The sequence below is a fragment of the Pseudophryne corroboree genome, chromosome 2, assembly GCF_028390025.1.
Source record: "Pseudophryne corroboree isolate aPseCor3 chromosome 2, aPseCor3.hap2, whole genome shotgun sequence".
Taxonomy (NCBI): domain Eukaryota; kingdom Metazoa; phylum Chordata; class Amphibia; order Anura; family Myobatrachidae; genus Pseudophryne; species Pseudophryne corroboree.
In genome coordinates, this window is record NC_086445.1 from 123,240,944 (window position 1) to 123,260,496 (window position 19,553).

The 19,553-nt window shown below is 43.1% G+C and overlaps 1 protein-coding gene across 1 annotated transcript in view; it reads left to right on the forward strand.

Moving 5' to 3' along the window:
- The window catches only part of TNFRSF19 (TNF receptor superfamily member 19), a 141,971-nt gene that overhangs the window by 50,364 nt on the left and 72,054 nt on the right, over nt 1-19,553 (forward strand). Inside the window, exons 3-4 of the mRNA XM_063951676.1 lie at nt 410-520; nt 8,521-8,699. Of these exons, the coding sequence (XP_063807746.1) occupies nt 410-520; nt 8,521-8,699 (290 nt within the window). The remainder of the gene's footprint in view (nt 1-409; nt 521-8,520; nt 8,700-19,553) is intronic.

Here is a 19,553-nt window from a genome sequence, read left to right on the forward strand (position 1 = left end):
TATGTAGTCTCATGTTGGTCTTGTAAATCTGAGAACCTGAACTGAGCACTCTCTAACAGTATGGTCAAGGGAATATAGAGCTTGAGTACTGTGGCCACTACATACGATAAATATATTATGGCGGAACAACAAACACATAAGGGGAGCAAGCAGAGAAGATGTATGAAACACCCACAATCACTTGTCTACATAAAAGCGGATGCTGCACACTCCAGCCATTGCTTGTCTTTAGCTTTCTTACCCAGTATGCAAGTTGTTTTGATTTTCCCTGAGCAGCACAATTAGGAACTAAGACTTGTGAACGCCATTTCCCTGTTTTAAAGGCATAAACACTGCAGGGAGAGTTAGTTGTTGACATTGTTTTCATCTATTTGTACATTTAGTTCTTTTATTTGCTGTTTATCGCTAGGTTGGCAAAGCACTGTCTGAAGTTGGAGACTGCAAGGAGCAGGAGTATTTTGATAACACCGGAAATTGTAGACCCTGCAAGCAATGTGGCCCAGGCAAGGAGCTGTCTAAGGTACAGTGGATGATACTGATTTCCAAATTGCATGTGCAAAGATAATATCATATTCTGAGGATAACTGGCTCCGTGATGATTTCAAGAAATATTCTCGTATTAATGTGGCCCGGCCACCAACAAACATAGGAGCCAGTTCCTTATTATATGGGCTGGAAAGAGATTAACAGATAAATACATTTCTCTGCATGGACTATTGATGCATATTCATTTACTTGTATAGAGTACATGCCTTCTATTCCGAACTGAAATAGATATCATCTGTGTGTGTGCGTGTATATATATATATATATATATATATATATATATGTATTATACTCTTTAGTGCTGCTGCACTCTCTTCTAAATAGCAATTGTGTCTTAATTAGTGGTTCTTTTAAGGACGTCCCTTGTTTAATCTGCTGATGACATTGTCACTGGACTAATGCCCCCAATGTTTAATTTCTTTACCCAAGTGAAATCATTTTTTGGGGGAGAAGTGTTGAAACTTCTAAAGAATGGAGAAGTTGGCTCATGTCAAGTAATCAGCTTCTTCCGATCATTTTATAAAATGTGCATGATAAATGGATAGTTGGTATGACTTCTCCACTCTTTTTACATCTCCCCTTTTGTTCTGTAACTCCGCTCTCTTGGCTTATGGAGAAGGATTGGTTGCACACGGTATCATAAACACATGATCCGCATAAGCTCATGAAATTACAGTGTTCCTATTGATAGATAACAGAAACAAACGACTTGTTCAAATCTTCCCTTTACCACTATCTTTTACTGGTGTTGCTGTATGGCAGCGGTAGGTGTCGGACAGAGTGATCTCGGGGGCAGGGTGTTATGTACGTACTTCTGGTTCAAGATTGAGCACTAACCGAAAACACCTGGTGAATATACATGTATCTGCTTCTGATTTAGAATCAGCTGGGAAAGGCGCATCTTTGGAACTGCATTCATTACATGTGGGATGAAAAGAGATCATTGTTTAACAAGTTGCATATGTGATCCGATCGTCATCTGAATGTAGTTGAGTATTTTCCTTGGCTGAATACACATTACATTGGGACATTAATAAGCTGCTTGTTGCCTGTCATATCTACAAGTGCCCCATAACTCCTGGTGTCGTGGTCTTGGGGATGATAAGTGGATGATTTATGGTCCCCCCCCCCCCCCTCCTCCCTACAAATACCTTTTCGTCTTCAACAGAACACCTCCTAAATATGAGGTGACTTTGAAAGAATTGGTATTTGTACATTCATATGTATCTGCCTCATATTGATTGAGAGCTGCCCTGAGAATATTTAGGAAATTATGCGCTGTCCTGTGATGAGAGTTTTATGATCTTTGTGATATTCTGTTGAAATGAGTAGGCAGACTTCGAAACCACTGTTGCTGGTCAATAAGGAAACATGTACTGCGCTACATTGTCCAATTAAAGAATATAATAAGCAGATTTCCATATGACCTCATCTACAGTTCCATATTACCTCTTCTTTTTTTTATTTTAAGTTTATTTTCCCCTGGCAACAAAATCTATGGGGGAGATTCAATTCATTGCTCCCGACTAAACTGACCAGGAACTATTCAATTGTTTAAGCATCCAGCCTTGCGCTGATCACAACGGTCACATTCTCGCATCCAAATTCAGAGAAATAGCCGAGTGAAGGGGTTTCTCCCATAGTAGGTCCTGGGTGGGGTGCAGTTAAGGTGCCCGGCACTCTCGGCCAGCCCCAGAACCCTTAACCGGGTGCAAACAGAAATCTGAGATAAGTGCAGCCTCCGGACTGGTCGGCCAAATCAATTGAATTAACTTCTGGCCACTTTAGACAGGATCTACATGAGCACAAACAATTGAATCGCCCCCTGTGTGTGGTGTTTATATTTTGATTACCCCATCTAATGAGCCTGTAATATTGTAAACAGACCAACATTCTTCATAACACCCAACAAGTTTGTTTTCTAGGTCACCTAGCAGGTGCACAGGTGTATTCATTATTCACTGACACATTTAAAAGATCCTCAGGTGGAGCTAATTATTTCACTTGTTATTCTGTGAGGAGACCTGGAAAATGTAAACTGTTAGGGGGTCCTGAGGACCAAGTTTGGGAACCACTGATGTATGTATTCCATTAACTAGAAACCAATGATGTGGCTGGGATATGAGGAAGATTCTCCTAAATGTTCTTGTACCCCACAAAATCTGCTCCATTTGCATGTGATGAGCCATTCTCCAGATTACACTTCTACAACCGGTTTTAATTTCTTTTCAGCTTTAATATACGGTAACTACTGTAAGACTTCTATATATATATTTTAGTCAAGGACTGTCTTTGGAAATCGTGCTGAATTCCATAGTCTCACTTTCAGTTTTGCTAAGGCGCATTGTTTAAAGGCCTTTTATCTATATAACTCTGGTTCCCTAATACAGATAAAAGTAATGTTCTTATTAGGCATTTCGTTATGGGAGAGAAGTGCGAGGCAGAGTGGGAGGGAGCACTGGGGACTTCTTTGGACCACTCATGACTGCCTGCTGGGTTAACAAGCTTGCCCTCTTCTCCAGAAATGTCTTTATCGAAAGTCGACCTAGAAACGGACGCTATTTTCACATTTACTTTCCTACGCACAAGATGAGTAAAGAGCAAGAAATGTTGAGTGTTGGGACCCGTTAGAGCAAGAGAAGCCTCATATATTCTTGAGGAATGTCATTCCTAAATTAGTGTTTTATTGTATATCAGTCTGTGTATTCCCTCCATTGTACTGTATGTATTTTGCTGCAAGAGCCCGGCACAGCATGACTTGTCTTTGGCAAGGCACACAGATAGGTGTGGTTTCTATTCAGTGCTAAGTGGGATGTCTGTGTGCGAATGGCTATCCAGCTCATAGCAGGCTTCATTAAAAAACAGATACCTCACTGAGCCCTGCCATAAGCTAGTAATAATGCAGCAGTGGGAGCCCTTGAAAACCTTTTATCATTCAAATGCACCGTGGGTTCTCAAGTAAAGTGGATAGCTAGCTCTTGCCTACAGGAGTAAGGGAGATTATTAGCCCTGGAAAACACACTGCAAGCTGCTGGAATTAGACAATAAGCTCTGTGATAATTATGCAGCTGGATCTACTAACTTGGTCACAAGAGAACCCAATTAATTTCAATATTTTTCCCTAACTTTGTTCGGTATGTATTACACAATTCTAATTTTCTTATTCCAGTAACGCTTGTCTAGCTGTTATAACGGTTCTGGAAATTTGTACTGGATCCAAATATTTGAGAAGTTGTTATAATGAAAATTCTGACTTATACGGAAGTAGAATACTGCATTCCTTCACCCAACATAGGGGGTCATTCCGAGTTGATCGCACATAGCAACTGTTTGCTGCTCGTGCGATTAACTAGACGCCGCTTATGGGGGAGTATATTTTAGCATAGCAAGGCTGCGATCGCTTGTGTAGCCCTGCTGTGCTAAAAAAGTTTTGTGTGAAACAAGACTAGCCCTGCAGTTACTTACCCTTTGCGATGGATCCAGCGATGAAGGTCCCGGAATTGACGTCAGACGTCCCCCTCTCTGGGCTCGCCTGCGTTCGCTGCTCCACTCCCAGAAAACGGTCAGTTGATGCCCCGGAACGCCTTACGCCTGTCACTCTTCTTGCTATTGCGGCCGCGATCGCTTTCTTCTTCATTCTTGTCGTTGCCCAGCGACGCAAATGCGCATTGCGGCCGGCGCACATGCGCAGAACTGACCCGTTCGCACCGCTGCAAAGAACCGCAGCGTGCGAACGGGTCGGAATGACCCCCATGATTCCTAGTGCCTCATCTTCATTGCCCCTACATGTAATCTAGCAGAAGGGCTGTGGAGGTTTAGGGAAGCTGCCTTTATGCATGGAAATCCAGAGATTGTTCTTTTGTTATTTGCAATGTTAGGAGATAGGATATGGCAAATGAATAACCGCATGACTCTTCTGAAAATCTGGACCACCGTGGAGTGCAGAACAGGTCATATCTCTGCGCCTCTTGGGTTCATACATAAAAGTATACCAACCTGGCTAGAGTCCCAATGATAGCTTAGCTACATCCACCACTATTGATCCAGAATCTTTGGCAAGATGGCTGCTATGTGGTTCTGAGGATGAAGACAATACCTTAAGCCGTGGGACTGCATGGTCTGTGCTTTAAGGTGCCGATCATTTCCTTGATGGCTGTGAAGGGTTTAGTCGGGGGAAACTCTGTAGAGCGACTTCTCGTATTGTACCCATATGTTGTCATGATCCATGTAGTGATGGAGGTGTATAATGGTAAATATGTGACCGCCTACAGTGCGGTATGTAAATAGACTTACTGTAGTGATGTGGGCTGTATTTATGGTGAGTTGTGTCTCGCACACTGAGCTAACTTCGCTTAACATTACCATGTCATACAGTGAGTTGTGATGACTAGATAGCCTTGTGAATAATGTTATTAAAGTTGCCTCTTGCAAGTTCCAATATTGTTCTGCCGCTAGAAACTTTAATTATCCATGATTCTGTGCTGACATTACAGCTGCGGCTCCTGCAACAGATAACCTAGACTACAATACTTCTAGCATCATTCCCACCACCTCCTCCATGTTTGGGAAAACCTATGTTTTTAGCTTGAACAAACAGGGCATAATACTTTTTTTCTAGTCCAGCTCACAATGATTAAATATAGCATTAGAGATAACAGTGGCAAGCTGACCACTCTCCATACATTAAAAATATAATCTGATAGCCCAGTATCCCCATCATGACAGAGCCTGAGTGATGAAACATTCTCTGTAAAGTGCTGTGTAATACACTATGTTGCCACTAGTTGAATAAGGTTTGATGATGATCAGAATAATCACTGTGTCAACGCTTTTCCATGCTGCCCAACTGCCACTGTAACTCACCCAACTCCATTAGGTTACATTTGTTTAAAATGACTAAATAAAAATGGCACAGCCCCAAATGAACCATTACTGAGTGATGCCCTATGTCTGGGAAGGTGTGGCGCATCCTAATCTTAAAATGGACTACTACAATTATGTATTACCCCTTTCATGCATAGAGGTCACTACAGTGGACAGCTGTTTTTAAGTCATTATCTCCTACTAGTTACCAGCCCTTCAAAATGACCGAACAACATAACAGTAATGTCAGTGCTGGCGGCTGTGCGCACCCGAATGGAGCAACAGTTGAATTGCTCAGTTGGGCGCCATCTAGTGGCCGTCAGCGCGCAAAACACTTGAATTGCCCCTATAGAGATGAGGAGCAGCATTAGCCTTTTATTTATATAGGGTAGAAACTGTCTATTGCAATGTGCCCTCTTCTTTGGCCCTCTACCATACTTATAAGGTATGCCACCTAGTGGCTGCTTTAATTCCTAAAAACAATAAGGTCAAAATAAAATGGCTGAGAAAAGTTCCTCAGCACCGAGCACTTCAGGGATTCAAATATCTTTCTTCAAAGATAGCTTAGCAGGTAAACAAAATACATTCAAGGAAATTTAATGTTTAGGGCAAAATATGGTAGATGCTTTGATCAAATACTCGATTTATATTTAATATAGTCGATTTAAAATCAATATGTCCACTTCAGTTGACGCCATGCAATACACAGATAGATACTGCGTACTAGGCTTATCCTGGCATATAGGTCTAATATCCATGTATGGCAGTTTTGACAGCTTTTATTCTTCAAAATATATTTAGAGGGTTTTTTATTTTTCACAAAAAGTATACTCAAAGTATAAAAGTGCAATAAATTTTGTACAATTGCCAACAATATGATCATTACAGTATAAAATCATTCAGTTGATAAGTGGGGAAAAAAAGTGTAAATTGGGGCCATCATACAGAAATGACTGTCATATAAAGTCAGTGAGTGAGACGCACAATCCCATTACTTAGGGGTATATTCAATTGAAGTCGAAAACTGCTGTCTGTCGAAAAGACGGCAGTTTTCGACTTTTTAAGGTCGAATCCTGATAGGGGAGATCAGCGCTACAGCACAGCGCTGCAGCAGGATGTCACACAGCCGCGACGCTCACGGCAGCTTCCACCCGGCTCCAGCAAGTGAAGTCACGCTTGCTGGAGCCGGGTGGACACTGCCGTGAGGTCGGGCGGCTGTGTGACATCCTGCTGCAGCGCTTCTGTAGCGCTGATCTCCTGCGTCTGCCGGCTGCTGTCCCCGCTGGTCTCCCCGTGCCCCCCCCCTTTTCCCTCTCCTCCTCCTCTGGGTCCCTCATCTCAATTCAACTTGAAAAAGTCGAATTGAGATGATATTTGAATAGGGGTTGTCTGATCCATTCCGACAAATGCATGTCAGAATGGATCCGACTTCAATTGAATATACCCCTTAATGTTCACATAGAATCTTAATAGGGATCTTCGATATTACGAGTGTGTTTGTGTGTTATCTTAACTATTTTACATTTGTAAATGATTTAAAATTATTATCATTAGTGGCATCCAGACATCAAGAGCATCCAGCAACAGGGTTAGGTACAGAGTAGTATAACACACACAAGGGGGGAGTGGATTTCATGGCTGTGGGGATGTACCCACACAGACACATAAACAGCAGATGGTACATGTGTGTGTGCTTTCACTTTCTTGATGTAACATGGCTGCGTATCACATGTCAGGATTCCATAGCAAGAATCAGTTGGATTTCAAGGCATCCAGTGCTCGAGCATTGATCAGTGCTGGATCTATGGAACAATGTCGAAGAGGAAGACCAAGTGAGGCACCACCTCTGTTGAAGCGCAGGGCTGTGTCAGAGGCACCCCCTGACGTCCGGTTCAGAGTGAGAAATCACTGGCCAAAGCTTATGGATGCAAAACATGGTAACTTGACCACCGTGCAGCGTGTACACGTAAAACGGGATCCGGTCTTCAGGTCGACAGTAAGTAGGTCAACACTGTCTAGGTCGATCACGGTTGGTCGACAATAAGTAGGGTGACATGGTTTCTAGGTCGACAGGGACTCTAGGTCGACATGTTCTAGGTCGACATGACAAAGGGTTTACATTAGTTTTTCACATTTTTCTTTTCATTTTTTTTACTTTTTCATACTTTACAATCCATGTGGACTACAATTGGGAACGGCACCGCTGCGCTTGGCACCTTGCCCGAAGCCGTGAGCCATGCCAGGGGACACGGTGCACTAATTGGGGATCACGGGCACTGTACAGAGAAAACGACACCAAAAGAAGTAAAAAAAAAAACTCATGTCGACCTAGTACATGTCGACCTAGAAACCATGTCGACCTACTTACTGTCGACCAATAGTGGTCGACCTAGACACTGTTGACCTAAGTCTAATCTGCCTAACATACCACACTTACGTAAAACTAAGTACATCTGCATGCAGTGTCTTGAGCATGTGAGTCCAGGGTGCGTCTCCAGCTTTCACACCAGTGTTAAAATCGGTCAAATTTAGCTCATGAAAAAGATAAGAACAAACACAAACATAAATGAAAATATTTGTGTAATAAATACGTAGGACATTTTTGTTTCTGGTTGAATATATCCATAAATACTTTATAGATTGTTTTCAGTTTAGAGGATTATTTGTTTCTGGAGAAAAAATACTGTAAACAACATGATGAGACTGAATTGGAACCGTACCAGACATTTATTTGTTCATTTGACTTTCCTTTTTTGCCTAAAGACTAATAAACATTTAATTTTTTTAAATATTGCATTAGGTTATGATAATTTATGCATGAAAGCATTAAATAGAAATGGCTAATGAGATATATATATATATATATATATATATATATATGTATCTGTATGTAATGTGTGTGTGTATTTATATCAAAAGAACATAATTGCAATATACCCTGATGAATCCATAATCTCTGCAGTAGACCACAATTTAGACTAATAGGCTTGGCATGTGTCAAAGATATACTATAAAAACTAGTATAGAGATATTGCTGTGGTTAATGTCTTTATAAAAGAAAAAGCCTCTCTTAATAACCTCCCATTGACACCTATGGATTTTCCTTTATAGGAGTGTGGTTTTGGATACGGGGAAGACGCGCAGTGTTTGCCCTGCAGACCCAATAGGTTTAAAGAAGATTGGGGTTTCCAGAAATGCAAGACTTGCCTAGACTGCGGCACAGTGAACCGCTACCAGAAAGCAAACTGCACATCAACCGGAAATGCCGCGTGCGGTGAATGTTTGCCAGGGTACGTACACCAGTAATGGCACTCTCTTTTACTCTATGCTGTATATTGTAGTATATAGTATAATTTTTGCATAGATTATGTACATTTCTATTCATCCCATCCTTTACATTGGGTGTTTATGGGAAAATTTACTGCAGCTGAAGTTGAAGCACATACAGACGTTTTCGACATACGGATTAATTAAAAGTTGTGACAGCCTCGTGACAATGAGCCATATTGTACAATGTGATTACCATAAATTCAGTTTTGTCTTCTTTAGCTGTAGAATGTGCTCTGATTGGTAGCGCTGCACTGAATTTACTAACTTTTATTTGGACAAGTGTAGCTCAATTAAATAGAGCTTAGAACCGCGCACTCGCTGCTCATTAATCCCGGCTTTCAAAGTGCCTACTGCAATAGTTTTTCTACTATAAAGTGAATTCTTTGCCTGCTATGAAAATACTAGTGGTGGCCGCTCTTATTGAGGAGAGTGAAATATTTTTCTAACGATTTAAAGAGGATTCTCAATCAAAGCAGGAAACTTGTTCTGAATTCTTAATGTCATCTTTTGTGTCGAAACAAATGCCTCGCTAGTACTGCACAGCCCTCACTGCCACAGGACATCGTTATTGTAAAGGTAGACATGCAGAAGTAATTACTATCCTTAAGTTCTCAATTCCTAATCAGTCTTCCCATGATATAGCTATGATAGGGTAAATCTAGAACTAAAGAAAACACGGCCGTTACGCCAATACAACCCCATCTTCTTTGTCCCCTTTGTTGATATTGCCTAAATGCTGGCAGACCATTTCTGAGCTCAAGCAGTCTTTCTGGGAATGCATCCAGGTCTACGAAACTGGATGCAGTGTCAACGAGAGGTTTATCAATGTATATGGACTTTACTATTGACTAGTTTAATGGGACAGCTCCTATAAACACGCGTTGCTTTTTAGGGAAGACGCTGTTATGTAAAGAGATCCAACTAAGGAGTCCTGGTCATATTTTGTGATGCATCTGGGGTTAATTTCAGATTCAAAATGATCTCTAACTTTTATAAAATTTTTGGTGTTGATGTATCAATCAGTAAAAAGAGTGGGGAAGTGGACCAAGGGAGAAGTTGCCATAGTAACCAATCAGCATCTACCTATCATTTTATAGAATGTACTTGATAAATGCTTCTTCTGCTGATTGGTTGCTATGGGCAGTGTCTCCACTGATCCACATCTCTACTCTTTTCACTGCGTGAATATCATCCCCTTAGTTCCTTCATACTTTGCAAGTCATGTCTAAGAGGATGTAAAATGGAATTTCTAGCTGCTGGTTTTAGTTGGTTGATATAGCTTGATCCTTAAACCAGAATTAGATTGTAAGCTCAGGTGGTTGTGAAACACACAAATTGTAAGTACTTAAAAAAAAACAACAACTGTTTACACCTTCATCTTTCTTAATCCTTCATATTACATTGAAAACGTTTTTGCTCCCTTCTATTTTTGCCTTGGACCTATGTGCTATCGCGGCACCTATCGCAGAAAAAATGGTAGTTTATCGAGGATTTGGTTTCTGCAGGCGAAAATTGTAAGTTACCTACAGCTAATTGGATACCGCCCTTAATCTACAAACAAAACGGAGTATAAGACAAAAACAACCAGAGTGAAACTGTTTTTTACAATTATTATTTCATTTACTGAAGGTAAAAAATTATTAAACAACTATATCACCCATGTGAAAAATGTATTCTCCCCCTCCTCACCACCCCCCCCCCCCCCCCCTTCACTAAACTTCATAACTAGTTGTGTAATTTTTAGCAGCATCAACTGCAACCAACCACTTCAGGTAACTGGGGATTAGTCTTTAACATTGATGTGGAGGAGTTTTGACCCACTCTTCTTTGCAGAAGTGCTTTAATTTAACCACATTGGTTGGTTTTCAAGCACCGTTTAAGGTCTTGCCACAGTATCAGAATTGGATTCAAGTCAGGACTCCAACACATAAATTTAGCTTCTCTTGAACCATTCAGAGATGGGTTTGCTCTTGTTCTTTGTATCGTTCTCTTCCTGCATAACCCAATTGCGCTTGAACTTCCAAGCATGGACTGATGACTGGGCATTCTCCCTTAGAAATTTCTTCTAAAGAGCAGAATTCATGATTTTGTCAATTATGGCAAGTTACCCAGGTCCTGAAGCAGCGAAGCATCCCCACTCCACTAAACTACCATCCTATGTTTGACTGTTGGTATGATGGTCTTATTGTAGAATGCTATGTTGTTTTATGGCAGATTTAATGGGACACATGTCTACCAGAAAGTTCAGTTTTTTACTCCTAAATCTACAAAACATTACCCTAGAAGGCTTGGGGATTATCAATGTGCTTTTTGCCAAAAGTAAAATGAGCCTTTATGTTCCTCTTGGTTAACAGTGGTTTCTCTGACGTCCTAAGTGGATGCCGGGACTCCGTAAGGACCATGGGGAATAGCGGCTCCGCAGGAGACTGGGCACAACTATAAAGAAAGCTTTAGACTACTGGTGTGCACTGGCTCCTCCCACTATGACCCTCCTCCAGACTTCAGTTAGAATCTTGTGCCCGGCTGAGCTGGATGCACACTAGGGGCTCTCCTGAGCTCCTAGAAAGAAAGTATATTTTAGGTTTTTTATTTTACAGTGAGATCTGCTGGCAACAGACTCACTGCAGCGAGGGACTAAGGGGAGAAGAAGCGAACCTACCTAACAGGTGGTAGTTTGGGCTTCTTAGGCTACTGGACACCATTAGCTCCAGAGGGATCGACCGCAGGACCCGACCTTGATGTTCGTTCCCGGAGCCGCGCCGCCGTCCCCCTTACAGAGCCAGAAGCATGAAGAGGTCCGGAAAATCGGCGGCAGAAGACTTCGGTCTTCACCAAGGTAGCGCACAGCACTGCAGCTGTGCGCCATTGCTCCTCATGTACACCTCACACTCCGGTCACTGATGAGTGCAGGGCGCTGGGGGGGGCGCACCCTGAGGGCAATATTACACACCTTGGCTGGCAAATATACACCATATATAGTACCAGAGGCTATATAGGTGTAAATTAATACCCCTGCCAGAGTTTCAAAAACGCGGGAGAAGTCCGCCGAAAAAGGGGCGGGGCTAACTCCCTCAGCACACTGGCGCCATTTTTTCCCTCACAGCTCCACTGGAAGGAAGCTCCCTGGCTCTCCCCTGCAGTCTACAAGCTACAGAAGGGTAAAAAAGAGAGGGGGGGGCCACTAAATTTAGGCGCTATATATATATATATATATATATATATATATATATATATATAGCAGCTATAAGGGGATATAATTCAGTTAGTCCCTGTATTATATAGCGCTCTGGTGTGTGCTGGCATAGTCTCTCTCTGTCTCCCCAAAGGGCTTTGTGGGGTCCTGTCCTCTGTCAGAGCATTCCCTGTGTGTATGTGGTGTGTCGGTATGGCTGTGTCGACATGTTTGATGAGGAGGCTTATGTGGAGGCGGAGCAAATGCCTGTAAATGTGATGTCACCCCCTGCGGGGTCAACACCTGAGTGGATGGTTCTGTGGAAGGAATTACGCGACAGTGTCGACTCCTTGCATAAAAGGTTTGACGACATACCTACTATGGGACAGCCGGCTTCTCAGCCTGTGCCTGCCCAGGCGTCTCAAAAGCCATCAGGGGCTCTAAAACGCCCGCTACCTCAGATGGCAGACACAGATGTCGACACGGATACTGACTCCAGTGTCGACGACGATGAGACTAATGTAACTTCCAATAGGGCCACACGTTACATGATTGAGGCAATGAAAAATGTGTTGCACATTTCTGATGTTACCCCCGGTACCACAAAAAAGGGTATTATGTTTGGAGAGAAAAACCTACCAGTAGCTTTTCCTCCATCTGAGGGGAGGCTATCCTGAAGTCTATATATACTGTCAAAGTCAGAAAAATATCTCTATGCACACTACCATATTTGCACCTCACACAGGTCCGTGCTGCGCATGCGTACGCTCTCCCGTACGTGCGCATACTCACAGTCGCGGGCACCCGCAGGCGCATGGTATGCGTATTTACGGTAGAGTTTATGCGATCGTAGCGTGCGACTCAATCATTACATATTTTCACTAATAATGTATTTTGTAGATCATGGTCCCTTTGATAGATTCTGAAAGTTTGGTTAATATAGAATGTTTATGAACAGAGGAATCCCTCTTTGTTTGATACGAAGGGTCAGACAGGAGTAATACAGTGGTGTTTAGTATCCATCGGAAGAACATTTAATTAGAAATATTCCGGTGTTGGTTTGAAGCAGATCAATCGCTCGTGCGAATAGTTATGGACATAAGAAGTTTATGAACATTTACTTTATTTGCACTTTATTACCCATGCGGCGGGAAACCCAGTTTCCCTCCCACCTGAGCAGTTGGAAATAGTCACAGCCCACCTGTATGAATCAACCTATGACCTTTTGTTATAATGCGAAGCCGAATTCCTGTGTCCAATGAACAATGAGATTGTAGGGACCATTGAATTGTATTGTGTGTGGGGCATAAATAGGCAAGCCGACCGTATCCAGTTCACTCTCTTCAACGGTTCTCATTGCTGATAATCGGGAGCTGGATATCGAGGCGCATGCGATCGTTTCCCCTTGTGCGTAAGTTTTCTCCGTAATCATATTGTCTTACTGTGAGCCATCTCTCTCTCTCTCTCTCTCTCTCTCTCTATCTCTCTCGTATTTTCCTTTAATTGTATTGTATTGTATTTCCTGTGTAGTTTATCTGGTTAGTTGGTTTATGTTATATTGTAGTGTATCATTTGTACTGTGATTCCCTTTGCAAGTATAATAGTTATAATACATATAATAGGTTTTGGACCCTAAGCCCAGGTATCTGTGTATTCTTTATAAGGGTTAAGTATTCTCTGAGCGTCGGTGACGCTCAAGCAGCTTTGTAGTTAATCAGGTTACACCAGGTTGCACTTACACTCTGTCTCCACACTAAGGTATACTGTGTATCTCATCGTTAAAGGTATAGATATAAAGGTTTAAACGTTGTAAGCGTCTGCACCGCTGGTGATCTCCTCGTGGTCCCGAGCGTACGCTACGCTATAGCGAATCATTACGTTAGTCGGCAGCCAATAGCGTGCCTGCCTGTGATCACTGGGCCGTAAGCGAACGTGACGCTTGAGCGTCTCGACTACGGTTGAGCGAACGCTACACAACTTGCGTACCCTTACGGTACTTCTTACGTAGATAGCGTATAGTGTTCTTAGACCTCTTAAAGTGTTTTATATACGATAAATATTTAGCTTTATCAATTGGCGGCTCGCCCGTCCTTCACATATCTGCACTAGGTAGATCAGCAGACATTATCCCTCAGCAAAGGGCGGGAGGTTGTATCCCTCGTAGTGCTGACAGGATAAGCGTCTGCTTCGCTTAGGTAAAGAGTGCTGAAGGAATCCGGGAACCGGAGGTAAGAACAAAACGCTAGTGTCTTTTAAAGCTGTTTATTTTTCTGTCTTGCGTACACACGCACGCACACATATATATATCTGCATTTCTTTTTCATTTTCGTATATCACTCTCCTGTCTGCCAGTTTTATAGTTGATAGAAGTGCTAAAAGAGAGTTGCCGTTATTTCATAGTTTAAGAATAGATAACATAGTTAAAGGATAGACAAACACACAGTTTTTGCCTGGGAGATAAGGCGAAGTCAGTGTGTTGTGTGGTAGATGATCAAGGATCATCTACATTGATAAAAGTATAAATTGTGTTACGGTGGATCTTTGCTTTGCGTATACGTGTCTATAACAAAGACCTGCGTACGCAATCCAAAGGCCGACGCACGCAGCGTACGTTACGCAACGGAGCGTCCGGTTATGCCCACGTAGCTCAAGTCACGATAAGTTGATTTTTAACGCAAAGCGATAAATAACGCGAGGCGAGAAATAACGCAAGTCTATTTTTGGGTGTCCGAAATTTTAATTAACAGATCCTGCTCCTAATTGGTAACACACCTGATCTGAAGAAAAATTTCTGCGCAGAAATAGAAATAGAAACAAAAGTGTACATGTGATGAGTGAGTGTTTTTACAATTTTTAAAGGTTGAACCACAAGAAAAGTCGAGTACTCGTGAGGTACATGCGTGTAAGTGACGTGCACGGTGGCTAGGGAGGCATCTCTGGTTAAATATACAATTTTGAGCATTAGAGTATAGCAGACCAGGAGGTCATACTGTAACAAGACCAGGAGGTCGTACTGTAACAAGACCAGGAGGTCATAGCAGACCAGGAGGTCCAGGTACAGCCGACAAGGAAGTCCGCTATACAGTTCACAGGCACAACACCGAAAAGGGTTGGTGCAACACCCATATAGGCCATATAAGCTCTGGCTGAAGGAATTCGCAGTCGTAAGTTTCGATTCCATTGGTCTTTCCGTACATAAGCTTAGTTGTTTGTGTACTGAACGACTGGACCGCACGTAAGTGTGTGCAGTAGTTAGTAATCTGACCTAATACCATTAGAGTAAAGGGGTCACAAACGCTATTTGTACACTCTAACGTGATTTGTGTAATTTTTTTTATTTTAAGGGAAGTTTGCTGCTCACTCAGGAACTATCCAGCAACCAATAGTTACTGGAAAGAGTAAGTGTTCTTCGGATAACCCTCGCAGGTTCCAGTAAATAGAGGTTCAGGTCGCAGGGGCCCTAGGTCGAGTACGCCAGCACCATATCGGTGTGATCAGGTCGTATTGGTCGGCGTGGGCGAGTGAGTGGGGTACTCGGTAAACCGCCACCGTCAGCCTATTGTTGACATTTGGTTTTTCGTAAAGGGTTGGCTAAATAAAGCAACTCTTTCGAACTATGGGGGCCACTTGTTCAGGTAGGGGGCGATCAACCTCGGTTCGGGTTGATTCAGTGGTCCGACCAATTGGGTCGGCCAGGTACATAATGTGTGAGAAATATGGAAGTCACACAGAAACTTTATGTGATGAATGGGAGAGAATGACTGTACATGACGGGGAGAAATTCCCAAGAGTAGGGAGCTTCGGCTCAGAGGTGTTACAAAATTTAAGGAGGAGGATATGTCTCATAAAATCAACAAAGAGACGAATCCAGCATTATGATTATTTACAGTTGTGGCAACAGGAAGGTGAGATACAGAGAGGTTTGGCTCAGGCGGCGGGATCTGGCTCTAACAGAAAACTGATTGCCACGGCCCCACCGCCACCATATATATCAGGAGAGAAGTTGATTGCGGAGAAAGACGCACTAAGGTGTAACACAAAATCACTTAGTAACTGTGTAAATGTTAATGATAATGTTAACCCATTAACCCATGCAAGTATTAACCCGTGCAAGTTGTACCCTGTTTTGAACTTTCCTCAGGAATGTGATCAAGAGGACGAATCGGCAACGATTTCAGCGCTCTCTCTAGCAGCCACCATAGCAGAGACCACAGTAGGCACAGCTCCACCCACCAGATTAGTAAAGGCCCCTAGCGGAGGGATAGGTGAGGTCGTATCAACTGGTAAGTACGGCACCATGCATTATGCTGAAACTATTTCACCACAGCCTGTAGAATCTACACAGAATGAGGTTGTTAGAATTACACCTGTTAGAGTAATAGCAGTGCCAAATGGGAAAACAGACGCATCAGGAGCCACTCCCATTAGGAACATTGCCATGTACACCCCATTTTCCCGAATGGAATTAAGGACCATAGTGTCTGAATTTCCTGACCCTAGAAAAGATTTAGTTGCCAGTCAAAAATACATCAGAGACTTAGGTAACACTGCAGAGCCCAACAATAAAGACTGGCAGATATTGCTGAGAGCATGTTTACCCTCAAATGTCGACGCAACTCAATTTTTAGCTGATTGCGGACTAGATCATGATGTACCTCTTACAGATGTGTACAACCAAGATAATGTGAAAAGAATAAACTTGCAGCTAAAAGAGTATTTCCCAGCGGTAGCTAAATGGAATAAGATATTCTCCATTAAACAGAAGGAGTCAGAGACAGCTGCAGAGTATTTTCACAGAGCATTATTAGAAATGGCAAAATACACAGGCATAGAGGACATTAAAACAGACACAAACCATCGGGAAGTAGCAGTATCGGTACTGATGGATGGTTTAAAAGAGTCATTGAAGACTAGGGTACAGACCACACAACCATGTTGGCGAGGTCTGTCTGTGGCTACTTTGAGAGAGGCTGCTATTGATCACGATAGAAACATCACCAGACACAGGGAACAACAAGGTGATAAATTAATGTCAGTAAGTATACAGGCTCTGACCACAAGGCAGCCTTTGTTTGTATCACCAAATCCTGTGGGTAAGTCAAGTATGGTTACTTGTTATTCTTGTCATAAACAGGGACACATGGCACGAGATTGTAGAGTAAAGAATCCACGAAACTCATACCAACCCCCTAGACAACGACACGACACACGACATTGGGAGCAAGGTCCGCAGAAACGGAGTTATGAGCCACATACAGGGGAAACAAAAAGATATCCCCCGAACAGAGACTGGCATGCCTCTGGTAGTTCCCAACTATCTCCCTCACAAGTAGTTGCTGCCAGCGGGATTCAGGGAGGTCACCATACCCAATAGGGGTGTGGCCATACCTGTAATCTGCAGCCAGTAAAATTAATTGCCAACCTTGGAAGTGAACCCGAGATCGCAATTAATGTAGCTGGTAAAACTTTAAACTTTCTTGTAGACACAGGGGCGGCCAAGTCAGTGATAAATTCGACAGTGGGCATGAGAACCACTGGTAGGACAATTCCAGCCATGGGAGTAACAGGAGTAGTCCAGCACTACCCTGTTAGCAAACCAGCCGAGATTACAATAGGGCCTTTGCATACCAAGCATTCCTTTTTGCTGGCTGCATCGGCACCAACCAATCTCCTGGGAAGAGACTTACTGTGTAAAATGGGGTGCGTCATTTATTGTACTCCTGAAGGTGTATTCTTGGACATACCTGAGAAACACGCTCAGGAAGTGCGAGACATGTTAGACTCCCCATCAAAATTAATGTCACATACCATTATGACAAATAGGAATCCATCCCAAATAGAAGAGATGACATCTCAGATACCAGAGTCACTTTGGACAAAAGACGGACAAGACACTGGATTAATGGCAAACGTAGCTCCAGTAGTTGTACAAGTAAAAGATGGTAGGATAGCTCCAAAAATCCCACAGTATCCTCTGAAGCCAGAGGTGGAGTTAGGAGTTTACCCAGTAATAGAGCGCTTGCTACAACAGGGCATTCTGGTAAGAACGTCCAGCACTGCCAATAGTCCCATCTTCCCTGTGAAAAAGAGTGGGGGGAGGGGTTACAGACTAGTGCAGGATCTAAGGGGGATTAACAAAATAGTTGAGAGTCAGTTCCCCGTAGTGCCAAATCCAGCTGTCATCCTAATGCAAATCCCTCCCACTGCCAAATTTTTCACTGTTATTGACCTCTGCTCCGCTTTCTTTTCGGTACCTCTGCACCCTGACAGCCAATATTTGTTTGCATTCACATACAGAGGAATCCAATACACGTGGACTCGATTACCCCAAGGTTTCATAGATAGTCCAAGTATATTTTCTCAGGCTTTGCATGATTGTTTACAGTCTTTCCAACCAGACAGTGGATCAGTATTGATACAGTATGTGGACGATTTATTACTGTGTTCAGATTCACTGGAAGCATCTCTGAAGGATACGAAACAGCTCCTGTTTCATCTTTCAGACACAGGACACAAGGTGTCCAAAGACAAGTTACAATTATGCCAAACTAAGGTAAAATATTTGGGACACTGTCTAACACAAGGACTGAGACACCTGACCGCTGATAGAATCCAAGCAATTAGAGACATGACTCTGCCACAAACCCAGCAACAGATCAGAACGTTTTTAGGAATGTGTGGGTATTGCCGTAATTGGATCCCAGGGTGTCACGATCCGGGTATCTGGACGCCATTACTTACCCTTCAGATGCCTCCTAAGGCGGGCTCAGCGTTCCAGGACCGGATTCCGCTGTTCCTGAGTTTCCACATACAGAGTGGTCTTTTCATCAGCCGCGGCCTCCGCTGTGCCCGCGTGGTTAAATGTGCATCTATCAGCCTGGCGTCTCCTGTCTCCGGTGGCCGGCGCCGCCATTACTGTTTCCCAGACCACATGGATTACAAACCAAACTTCCCTCCAAGTGTCTGCATGGGCGCAGCCATCTTGGATTCTGTCATCTGATCATTTCCACCAATCTGCTGTCTGTGTTGTTGATTTGCATAATTGCCTAGCCAACCCCTTCCTTGCTGCAGGTATAAGTAAGCTGTACCTGAGCAAGGAAGACGTCAGTGCTTTGGTTGTCAAACCTAGTTCCTGTTTGTCTCTCTTCTATGATTGTCTTCCAGGTTCCAGCTCCTGTCTCAAGACTTCCACCATAGAGACCCGCACCAGCATTCCACCTGCGGTGTAGCCTGACTCTCCAATCCATTGTGGATTCATCTGTTTCCAGCTACAACACTACCTGCTTCCAGCCTCAGCTTCCAGCAGAGTACAGCTTCCCTTAAAGGGCCGGTGTCCTTTCTACACTTTACCACTCTCCACCGGAATTATTATTTCTCCGCTCTCAAGTTCTACATTTCAGTTCACATTTCATCGCTCCCAAAGTTCATTTATTATTTAACTGGTTCCAGCCAGTATCCACTCCGTGCTAACAACAGTCTGGTTCCAGCCAGTATCCACAGCAGCTGTTTTACCTTCAGCAACCCAGCTCTTCCTGGAACACCAGCTGGTACAATCCTGGGTTATCTCCATTGCTACAGCCGGGCCTGGTAAGGACTTTCCATCTAGAAGATCATAAGAACTATCTCACACTACCAGTGCCCT